Source organism: Equus asinus, chromosome 20, assembly GCF_041296235.1.
Source record: "Equus asinus isolate D_3611 breed Donkey chromosome 20, EquAss-T2T_v2, whole genome shotgun sequence".
Lineage (NCBI taxonomy): Eukaryota > Metazoa > Chordata > Mammalia > Perissodactyla > Equidae > Equus > Equus asinus.
The window spans coordinates 83,686,147-83,698,346 of record NC_091809.1 but is presented as its reverse complement, the minus strand read 5'-3'; the positions used below and the strand labels follow the sequence as shown (position 1 = coordinate 83,698,346).

General features: G+C 39.6%; 1 protein-coding gene across 1 annotated transcript in view; it reads right to left on the bottom strand.

Moving 5' to 3' along the window:
- PGM2L1 (phosphoglucomutase 2 like 1) overlaps nucleotides 1-11,565 on the bottom strand; it is a 65,306-nt gene extending 53,741 nt beyond the window's left edge. Inside the window, exons 1-2 of the mRNA XM_044752496.2 lie at nucleotides 11,356-11,565; nucleotides 11,121-11,256 (exon numbers count right to left, since the gene is read on the bottom strand). Of these exons, the coding sequence (XP_044608431.2) occupies nucleotides 11,121-11,231 (111 nt within the window). The 5' untranslated portion in view covers nucleotides 11,232-11,256; nucleotides 11,356-11,565. The remainder of the gene's footprint in view (nucleotides 1-11,120; nucleotides 11,257-11,355) is intronic.
- Between the last annotated feature and the right edge of the window lie 635 nt (nucleotides 11,566-12,200).

Sequence of the window (12,200 nt, the reverse complement as noted above, 5' to 3'; positions counted from 1 at the left end):
AAAACGAAAACTACAAGGCTTTCCTGAAAGAAATTGATGACGACATAAAGAGATGGAAAGACATTCCATGCACACGGATTGGAAGAATAAACCTAGTTAAAGTGTCCATACTACCTAAAGCAATCTACAGATCCAACGCAATCCCAATCAGAATCCCAATGACATTCTTTACAGAAATAGAACAAAGAATCCTAAAATTCATATGGGGCAATAAAAGACCCCGAATTGCTAAAGCAATCCTGAGAAAAAAGAACAAAGCTGGTGGCATCACAATCCCTAACTTCAAAACATACTACAAAGCTACAATAATCGAAACAGCATGGTACTGGTACAAAAACAGGTGCACAGATCAATGGAACAAAATTGAAAGCCCAGAAATAAAACCACACGTCTATGGACAGCTAATCTTTGACAAAGGAGCTATGCACACAGAATGGAGAAGAGAAAGTCTTTTCAACAAATGGTGCTGGGAAAACTGGAAAGCCACATGTAAAAGAATGAAAATTGACCATTCTTTTTCACCATTCACAAAATAAACTCAAAATGGATCAAAGACCTAAAGGTGAGACCTGAAACCATGAGGCTTCTAGAGGAAAACATAGGCAGTACACTCTACGACATCAGTATTAAAAGGATCTTTTCGGACACCATGTCTTCTCAGACAAGGGAAACAATAGAAAGAATAAACAAATGGGACTTCATCAGACTAAAGAGCTTCTTCAAGGTAAGGGAAAACAGTATTGAAACAAAAAGACAACCCACTAATTGGGAAAAAATATTTGCAAGTCATATATCCGAAAAAGGGTTAATTTCCATAACATATAAAGAACTCACACAACTCAACAACAAAAATCAAACCCGATCAAAAAATGGGCAGGAGACATGAACAGACATTTCTCCAAAGAAGATACACAGATGGCCAGTAGGCACATGAAAAGATGCTCATCATTACTGATCATCTGGGAAATGCAAATCAAAACTACACTAAGATATCACCTTACACCCATTAGAATGGAAAAAATAACCAAAACAAAAAGTAACAAGTGTTGGAGAGGTTGTGGAGAAAAAGGAACCCTCACACACTGCTGGTGGGAATGCAAACTGGTGCAGCCGCTATGGAAAACAGTATGGAGATTTTTCAAAAAATTAAAAATAGAAATACCATATGACCCAGCCATCCCACTACTGGGTATTTATCCAAAGAGCTTAAAGTCAGCAATTCCAAAAGTCCCATGTACCCCTATGTTCATTGCAGCATTATTTACAATAGCCAAAACATGGAAGCAACCTATGTGCCCATCAACTGATGATTGGTTAAAGAAGATATGGTATATATATACACAATGGAATACTACTCAGCCATAAAAATGAATAAAATCGTCCCATTCACAACAACATGGATGGACCTTGAGGGAATTATGTTAAGCGAAATAAGCCAGATAGAGAAGGACAATCTCTGTATGACTCCACTCATACGTGGAAGTTAAACATGTAGACAAAGAGAACAGATTAGTGGCTACCAGGGCAAAGGGGGGTGGGGGGTGGGCACAAAGGGTGAAGCGGTGTACCCACAACACGCCTGACAAACAATAATGTACAACTGAAATTTCAAAAGATTGTAAACTATCATAAACTCAATAAAAATTTTTTTTAAAAAAACCTCTTCATTGTTCTTGCATGCCTCCTGTTCAGTTTTATTTGCCTGATCAGTTTCTCCTTGCATTTTATTATTCTATTTCTCCCACCTTAAGTGTTCTGCCCCCATATCCATCATCTATTCCTATCCTACTTATCCTCCAAGACCCAGTTCAAGTTGTACTTCTTACATAAAGTCTCCCTGACTTTGAACTCCTGTTGTACTTAAAAACCAGTGTCAGACAGTTGACCACTTAATTGTTCTTCGATTATATTTTAAATTTTTTTAATTATTCATTACAAACTACATCAACACATAATCCTTGTTTCAAAAATACTAATGATACAGATAAAGCTACAGACTCCTTTGACTATTATCCTCATTCCCAGACTCTCCTTTGGGGGAGCCAGTACTGTTTTTGTGATGCATCCTTCCAGACTTTTACCTGTATCTACATACTTACAGAAATGTAGTTTTGCTTTATCTCTTTTTATTTTATTTATATGGTATCAAAATGTACATACTGCTGTATAACTTTCTTACTTCACTCCTCAATGCATTTAGATCTATGCTATTCTTTTCAACTGCTGCAGTGTTCCAGTTTATTTATCCTTTCCCCTATTGGCAAGCATTTAGGTTTTTTCTAAGTTTTACTTGCATAAATAAAGAAATATTTCAGAGAGAAAATGAAGCAGAAACCACAAAATAAAACCACTACTTACATTGAAGAGATTTCCTAACAGTAAGTTCTAGTTAGCTGAATGCCTAAACGCCTTTGTATCTGAGAAGCATAGTATTTTTCATTTCCATTATAATTTGCATACTCTTTCTGGCATTAATTATGACTGTTTTCATAGTTTTGTTTGTTAAGATGCACCGCTCATTAAATTATCTGGTGTAAAAGAGCCCTTGCAGGATTGGGATCTTTCTTTCTACCAGCATTAATCATGGTCTTCATTAGCTCTCAACACCAGAGGGCAGCAGCCTCAGTACTAATCAACAATAATGCAGAGAGCAACTGAATGATGAAAAAGCACTCCCTCCGTAAACTCTGCACTAAACTACTAATCAACCTTTTATTTGGGAAAAAATATTTCTAAAAAACAGGACATATGAAATAGGTAAAAACAATTAAAGAAGCAAATCATGCTCTCTCTCCACCAGGACAGATGAAAGAAATCTAATTTAGACCATCCAGGGAGGGACCATGAAAATCTGAGCTGGCGGAATAAAATATTTACATTCTTTGGTTACTTCAATGTATCTTACAAGTAAAACCTGGAAGAACCAAATGAAGATAAATTCCTTTTCATTAGGTTCTCCAGGATCTCTCTGATTTTTTAAATTGGAAGAAAGGAAGGGATGGGAAAAATAATTCTAGATCAAAGATATAGGCTTTCTAATGGCCTTGTAGAAAACTAAAAGGAACTAAACAACAGTCCTTTATGAAAGAAAAAATAGGGTAAAGAAGACCTCCAAAGAAAAAGCGGAAGTAGCCTGTCTACCCTATTTTGAAAATTTAAGGTGGGAAAAAAAGGAAGCACTTTCAAATACGGATCCCCTCTCTTATATACATTTTTTAAAAAATAAATTCATAGACTTTATTTTTTAAACCAGTTTTAGGTTTACGGAAAACTGAACAATAGTACAGGGAGTTCCAATAAACTGCCCTCTCGGAAGGAACATCTTGTATTAGTGTGTACATTTGTCATAACTGATCCAATATTGATACAGTATTATGAACTAAAGTCCATAGTTTATATTAGGGTTGACTCTTTGGGCTGTACACTTCTACGGGTTTTGACAAATACATAACGCCATATATCTGCCATTATAGGATCACACAGAACAGCTTCACTCCCCGAAAAATCCCTTGTACTCCATTACCTCCCACCTCTCCCATGAACCACTGATCTTTTTACTGTCTCTGTAGTTCCGCCTTTTTCAGAAGGACATACAGTTGGAATTATATGGTATGCAGCTCTTTCATAAGGGCTACTTTCACTAAGCAGTATGCATTTAAGGTTTCTTCATATTTTTGTGGCTTGATAGTTCATTTCATTTTGTGGCTTGATAGATCATTTTTTTTAAATCACCGAATAATATTCCATTGTATGAACATACCACAGTTTATCCATTCACCTATTGAAAGACATCTTGATTGCTTCCAGTTTCAAGATGAAAGACTCAAGTACTTGTCTCCTCTTCCTCCTGACAATTTATTAAAATGACAACAAAGGGATAAAAAGACTAAACTTATGCAAAAAGAACTGGGGAAGGGATCAGCAGGTACTGAGGAGTGGATGAGATTTCAACAAATTTCTGAAAGACAGAAAGTAGCATGAAACAAAGCACAATAAGCCAAAACCCAAATTGTGCTGATAACATCTACATTTTGTTCCAGCAATCCCACTTCTGGGTATTTAGCCAAAACAACTGAAAGCAAGGTTTGGAAGAGATATTTGCACACCCATGTTCATAGCAGCAGTATTCCAAACAGCCAAGAAGTGGATGCAATCCAAATGTCCATTGATGGATGAAGGGATAAACAAAACGTGGTATATACATTATTATTCAGACTTACAGAAGAAAATCCTGTCACATGATACAACACATTGAACTTTGAGGACATTATGCTAAGTGAAATAAGCCAGTCACAAAAAGACAAACACTGTATGATTCCACTTATATGAGGTATCTAAAGTAGTGAAATTCATAGAAACAGAAAATACAATGGTGGTTATCAGGGGCTTAGGGGAGCGGGGAAAGGGGACTTATTTAATGGGTACAGTGTTTCAGATTTGCAAGATCAAAAAGTTCTGGAGATCTGTTTTACAACAATTTGAATATATTTAACACTATGGAACTTTACACTTAAAAATGGTTAAGATAGTAAATTTTAGTTATATGTCTTTTACCACAATAAAAAAACTCAGATCTTGTGTTTTGTCTTCAGGTTCATTTTTAAAATTGAAAATAATGTAAGCAGTTGGTTAAGACCTAAATATAGTTCACTGCAGACCTCCGCAGCGGGCTCAGATAAAATCTCCTTCTCTTCTGGCCCACCTTGTGTCTTCTGAAGGTGTTAAGATCAAAAGGATTTTTAACTTAAGCTCCACCAATTAATTGTTCAAAATCATGCCCTATTTTAATTTGCTTCACTTTTGGACCATAACTTGCTTATTCAGGTCTTCCTTCCTTCCTTCCTTCCCTCCATCCTCCCCTCCCTTCCTCTCTTCCATTCACAGATAAGTGCTTTCCTTCTTTTGACGTTGTTGTTGCCAGAAATAACATGCCATCTTCACCATATCATTAACATCTTCTAGCTTTTCATTATTTATGGCATAGATGTTACTTTGTTTTTCAAAAGACATTTCTTGAAGCCCAATGTGGATCTGGTGTACTGCTGTCATCTGGGATTTCTTTACACTTGACTCCGGGGGTAGTTCCTCCATGTCAACTCCCTTCATATTTCTTATTTCCTTTTGTTGTAGGTTTCCTCAACTTTAACTTTTGTATTTTCTATTGCATTTGGCAGGTGGTGGGAGGGATGCTGTAATTTTTAAATAATTAGCTTTTAAGTAACTAATTTTCTTAATTTCCAAGAGCTCATTCTTATTTCCTGTTCCTTTTTCATAGCTTCTTTCCTTATTTGATGGGATAATTATCTTCTTAAATTTAATTTAAAAATTTTAAGATCTTATGTTCCCTGATTTACCTCAGTTTTTTTCTTGGCCCATGACTTTGTTTTTCTTATTTTTCATGCTGCTTGCTTTCTTTATCTAACTTGATCCTTGGTTAGTCATTGATATCCATAAATTTTTCTGGGAAGCCGCTATGGGTTTTCTCTGTTTTTGTGTATACAGGTATGTTTCCTGCTAGTCTCCCCTTAAATAGAATGGCCAATTGGAAGCTCTGTTTGTGAGCTGGACTACTTGTCCTCAGACTTTGTTAGCAATTACATTATTTAAACTTTCAAAAGAATAACTAAAACTAATAGCATAATGAACTTTAGGAGGGGTGGAGAATAAATAATGCGAGTGCGCTTCATTTTTCATAGCATGAATCTGACAGATAACAGCTAAAGCTTTAAAATAAACCAAGGAATAGTGGTACTACCATATTATTTAGTCTTTTGATAGTAACTGTAAGAACAATTAAAAATAAACAGTTAAAAATGGCTTCTAGGGCCTGGTCCCATGGCCCAATGGTTAAGTGTGTGCTCCGCTTCAGCAGCCCCGGGGGTTTGCCAGTTTCGCTCCTGGGTGCCAACATGGCACCACTCGTCATGCCATGTTGAGGCGGCGTCCCACATAGCAGAGCCAGAAGCACCTACAACTAGAATATACAACTATGTACTGGGGGGCTTTGGGGAGAAGAAGGAAAAAAAAAGAAGACTGGCAACAGATGTTAGCTCAGGCGCCAATCTTTAAAAAAAAAAAAAAAAAAAGGGCTTCTAAGGAGCAAATCAAGGATAAGAAGAGGCAATTAGGAACTCTGCCTAGAACGGAACGTTGCTTTCCATTATAATCCCTTTCTGTACTATATTTTTATCATAAGCATGTATTTCTTTGAAATAAATTGAAAATAAAATGATGGAAACTGAGGGAAAAATTTAAGAAATTTGGAAATAAAAAGAAAAAAATGAATTTTATTTCTAAAAAGGGACATAAATCCAAACTCTCATTTATATGTACTAAATTTCTTAGAGAAATATTGTTGCCAAGGAGAACAAAGCAGCTGTTGAGCAGCATATTCAGCTCTTTAAAAAAATTCCATGACAATTTATTCTGCAGAATGTTACATCCTACTCCAGCTTTTACAAGAGCCAATAATATGGTTTCAGTGAGGTCCCTGAAACTTGGTTTACAAGTTACTAACATTTACTAAATATTCAGGTTATAGAGTCTAGTACAGTGATAATAAAATTAGAGTAAAAGTCAGATGACCTAGATTCTAGTCCCAACCCTACCACTTAAAAGCCATATGTCCTTGAGCAAGTCATTTTCCTTTTCTGAGCCCAAGTTTCTCTACTTGTAAAAATGGAGATAACGATCACCTTGCCTGTCTACCATGCAGGGTTTCTGTGAATATCAAATGAGACTTAGATCATTTTATAAAGTTTGAAACACTACACAAATTCAAGGAATAAGTATTAACATTTCCCAAAATTACAAAAGTCATATGTATTCTGTTCTCTTCATTGATTAAGTACCAAATTAAGTAAAGTATTAAAAAAATGTAATATAGCCTAGTACTGTAAAAATTGGACTGAACTAGGTAGCAGATCCAAGTTCTGGTCCAGGCTGTACCACAAATGGATAATTTCCACAACTTCTTTGGATCTCTACACAATAAAATGTGATTAGACCACTCTGGTACAGGTGCTTCATAGGTATATTTTCCATCGCACAATGATGACTTCAAAGAGAATCTGTTCACCACTTTTTTTAATCTGGGCTATATTTTGCTTGAAAAACTTGCACTGCTAGATGTCTGAAAATCACTGAATTAGACTGAAGTCTTTTATTTCTATTTCACGGCATTTCATAACCCTAACTTAAGCTATCTTTAACTTTACACTTTATTCTTTCTCAACATAGACCTACATTCTGAGACAAGAGTGCTCTACTCACTAGATGTCAAAGTGCCATGGCCAATTCCTGCCTCTACATTATTGGTCAATATAGAGCTGCTGCTGCTACAAGCTAGCTGAGCAGCTCTGCCCTGTGTCCCGTCTTACTCCCCAACCACACATTCGCACACCCAAATTTTAGCCAGTGCTTTATATCTTGAATATAACACTGCCTTCAAAAAGTTAACATTTACAGTAGATCAGATACAGGACATAGTTGTCATGTTAAAGAGAACCTGGCTTCTAGGCCAGCAAGACTTGCCTGTAATTTGATAGAATGCACAAAAGCACTGAAAGGAAGAACTAGAAAGGAAGTGGGAACCTTAGTCAGCCCTAGAGCACAGAAGGGAGAGAGCATGTAGAAGAGTCATTGGTGCATGGCCTGGAGGAGGAACATCTTGATCCACGGACTTCCTGGGTTCCAGTGGTAGGATAGTCCCATCATGGAGATGGATGCATTTACTTATTACAGGCTGATGCTGTTAAACATTTATGCCATATATCTGACTCCCTGTGATTTGATTTTGTGATCACTAAAAATCTTCTGATTCTCTGACCCCACCTTAGGGTTCATCTAGAAAATGCCCTGCCTAGAGACAAATCCCCTTATATTACATCTGTACCTAAATTAATAAAATAGCATCCTGAATTCTGCCACCAGCTTCTATGACCTTGAGTAGGGTGAGTCCATCCTGAGACAAGATAGACTAACAAATTCCTCTGAAGGCAAAGGAACCAGAGGGTCAGATCCTGGACTATGGTAAATTTGCCAAGAGAATGCCACTCCACAGAAACTACATGGGGTATCCTGGACAACCCCAATAAACACCCTGTCTTGTTGCACTATTTTCTTGTTAACATTTAACACACACCTTATTCAAGGCCACTAAAGACAAGCTAAAGCCCTTCTATGACCTGGTCTATACATGTCTTTCCAACAATTTCTCTAAGCTATAGCAGAAACAAATGTTCTAAGTACACACATTAAAGTTTCTATCTCTGCTTGAAATAGTCTTCCTCTCAATGTTGGCAAGTCTAAATTCTAACTAATTTTGAAAGTTCAGCACAAGCAACACTTTTTTCACGAAGATTTTTCAAAGTATACCACTCCACCAAGGGTAAAACTAGCCATTTTGGTGACCTAGGCAAGTAGCAAATTGCCCTCACATCAATTTATAACTTCTTATGTGCCTCACCAGAGTCATTAAGAATCAGCACCATTTGATAGGTTCCTTTTTTCACTAAATAAGTATTAATCAGGTACTAAACTCAGTTTCTCTACGTTAAAAGGCTACATATGCTGTCAATGTGTAACGCAATAAACGCTGTAAGTCTGATCTATTATTCCACATTTCTGCACTCTACATTTCAGTGCCCTGGGACACAGCCTAGCTTACCTACACCATGAATCTGCAGTCGCTACACCTTTATCTACCAACTAAAAGTATATTCTCCCATTAAGAGAAGAATCAATTAAGTATTTATTATTTTTATTAAATAATTATTAAGATTACTTAAATCTATCCCTCTGTTAAGGGCACTTATTACTTGTTCTTTATATTACACCTGTGAGCTTTTGTTTTATTTTCGCCCTTCTATGTTCTTTGAAGATATGATCCATATCTATTTCATCTTTGTATTTCCCACAGGTTTTCAGACAGTGCTTTGTATATTGAGGACATTTTACATAAAAATTAAGAATTTCTCTTCCACTTTCAATGAAGGCTCTCCTCATTCTTTTTACTTGTATCTTGTCTTCTTATAAAGTCTTCCGTGACCATTCCAGTCCACAGGTCACTCTTTCAAACTCTTATAAAAACTGCCTCTAAACTATTTAATTACTACCAATGCTATCTTAGCATTGTCTTTTTGGGTGTATACGTATTTTATAGTCTTGTTATATTTCAGTATATCCCAACAATATCTAGGCACAGCATAGACAATTAATAAATATTAATTCATTCAACCAATCTTTTTAAAAAAAATCAATCAAGAGACTCGTTTGGAAAAGAATAGTCAAAACTGGCACCTAAAGAGAACAAAAGATCTCATCCATGGCAATGAAAAACAAACTTCTATTGTTGAAGGGCCAAAGGCTTTGACATACATAATAGTCACTAGTAAAAACTGTGTTGCAATTCTACATGTGTCTTTGAATTTCATAAATCTTCCTTTCAATTTAGGGAGACATAAGTGCAACCATTCATTTACTGACAATACCAATGAAAGCTGATGGCTTTAAGCAAAAATGATTAATTATATTAAACATACAAGGATAACATTCACTTGTAATTTAGTTAACTTTCCCTGCTGAAGACCTTTAAATAGTCAGTTTGTGGTATATATCATTTTCCTGTATGCTAAGCCTTAGCTCCCCTATTTCTATTAGGTTTCCTCCTCCTTAATGGATTAAAAGCAGAAGAGCAATCCTTGAATCTTCACTTTTTTTGTATGCTTTCACAACAAGTAACTATATAATTCTCTAGTTCAGTAACTCAATCAGAATACTCTAGAGTCTTGTTACTCAAAGTGTGGTCCACAGACCAGCAGCATTAGTATCACTTGGGAGCTCATTCTGAGCCAGAATTTCAGGCTCCACCCCAAGCCTCCTAAACCAGAATCTGCATTTTAAGATGCCCAGGTGATCTGTAAGAACTTGCAGATTTGAGAAGCACTGGTTTAGACTCCAAAGGAAGAATTAGAATGTTCAAGATACATATGACCAAGTAATACTAACTTGTAATTGCTTATTTGTTGGTTTTCCTTATCTGCTAACTAAGGCTTGTTGAGGGGAGGAACCCTTGCAATCTTCCTCACCACTAGTATTCTGTGGGACTAACAGGCCCTGGAACATTATCCAGTACTCAAAAAATATTTTTTGCTGAATGCATAAATGACTGAACAAAGTGAAAATAAAGCTTTTTCAGAAAGCTAATCCTCTAGGAAATTGCACGTTATGTCACCTACTACCATACTAATTCTTTAATTCAGTATCATTAATTTCATTTTAAATATGTTGCCTTCTCTACTTCAACAAATGCATTTAATGCACTTGACAAAGCAAAAGCTTGGCTCATCTTCCTCTGTTGGAGCCACCAGGGGCCTCTTTTACAAGTCAGAGAGCTGCATTTTAATTCTGGCTCTCACAGATCCATCCCATATGTCTGCACAAGATGAAATCACCGCAATAACTTGGAGGGGGTGGGGGGAATAGAGGAGGAATGGGTAAAGCAAAACCAATTCTGTATCAGGGACATCATATGAAACCTGAAAAACACGATTTTTTGAACAAGATACTTCCAGAAAATAACTCCCGGCACGGGAAAGAAAGCGGCAGAAAAACCTCTACCTTTCTCAAGAGAAAAGGTGATACAGGAGAACAGGAGGGAGTGATAAAATACCAGCGATTACCTAGCGACGGAAGGGGGAAACACACCAGACCAGAACTAAAGCGGACAGCGGTCAGAAACATCCAAGCAGGGTGCCAAAAAACACACAGGTTTGCAGAGAAGGAAGCCAAGGGAGAAGAAAGGGGAAAGGAAATAGTTCTATGAAGGGTGTAACTTGCGATGATGGTTTTTTTTTGTTTTTTTTGAGAAAGAGAAATGACACGCACTTGAAGGAGGGGTGTTGCAATTTCACGCGCTGCAAAAGGAAGCCACTGACGGTCCCAGGGAGGCAGCCGAGCAGAGGTGGGTGGCAACGCCCGGCTCCGCTGGCCCCCGCCCCGCGGCCTGAACCATCTTCTCTGCAGCCCGCCGAGCTCGGGTGGGGACGGGAAGGGCGGACTGGGGGGCGAGGGGAGCTTGCGGGAGGAGGGGGCGGAGGCGGGGCAGACCAGGTACCCACCTTATCCCAACGGAGCCACTGCTCGATGGCCGTGTCTAGCTGAGGGTCCCCGGTGTGGTAGGGGGAATGCAGCAGGTTGGAGTTCAGGTCTCCCTCTGCGTTTTCAGACATGGCAGCCAGACTGGGGTGTGCGCGCCTGGGGGGCGACGAAGACACCGAGTTGCGGGGGAGGGCCTGAGGTGCGCTCACCAGGGTCCCGACGCCCGCTCCTCACTGAAGGGCATCGGAGACCAACCTCAGGATGTTTGCGCCAGCTGCCGCCGCGGCTCTGGGGAAGCAGGAGAGACGGGGGATGCGGCCACCCGCTCCCCACCAGACCAGCTCCCGGTTTCCCTCTGGGCGAGCGGACCGGAGCGGTCTCGCCGCGAAAGAACAACAACAGTCCCAGATGTCTGGATCTGGCCGCCGCCGCCGCCGCACACACGCCGCCTCAGGCCCCGCCCCCCGCGCCGCCGGCCCCGCCCCAGCTGGTTTGAGCCCCGGGGGCCTGAGGCGCGAGCCCGGGAGCGCGCTCCCGACCTCCTGCGGTAGCGCGAGTTAGGATCCGCCCGGGTGGCGAGGGATTGGAACACGGCTGTTTTTATTTTTTAATTTGCCTTTTGCCACACGTCTTTTGTTTCAACCCCCACACATTCCCACGTGTCTCCTTTTCTCGATCAGTTGCCACAACCACCACGAGCCCCGCGCCTCAGCGCTCGCTCAGCGGATCCCCGGCGCGCGCGCTGGTCGCCCTCCCATTTCGCCTAGGGGAACGCGCCTGGCGGGAGGGTGCGCGGGGCTGTCCCCGCACGGCCTCACGGGAATTGTAGTTCTTTTCTTTCCCCCAGGTCTGCGGAGACTGCCGTAAAGACTACTACTCCCAGCACCTCCGCGCTCTCCCTTTCCTCAAAGGAGAAAGATCTCCCTCGAGGCTGTTTCTTACGGGCACGCCCTGTCACTGTTATGTACGCAATGTGGCCCTGCACTTAAATTAAATTAAACAAGGACTGATACAGTGAGGGGACAACTGGTATCCATTTAGTGCTTTACAGTTTACGAATCGCATTCTATCGCTTCAACCATCCTGCGAGGTAGGTGGGC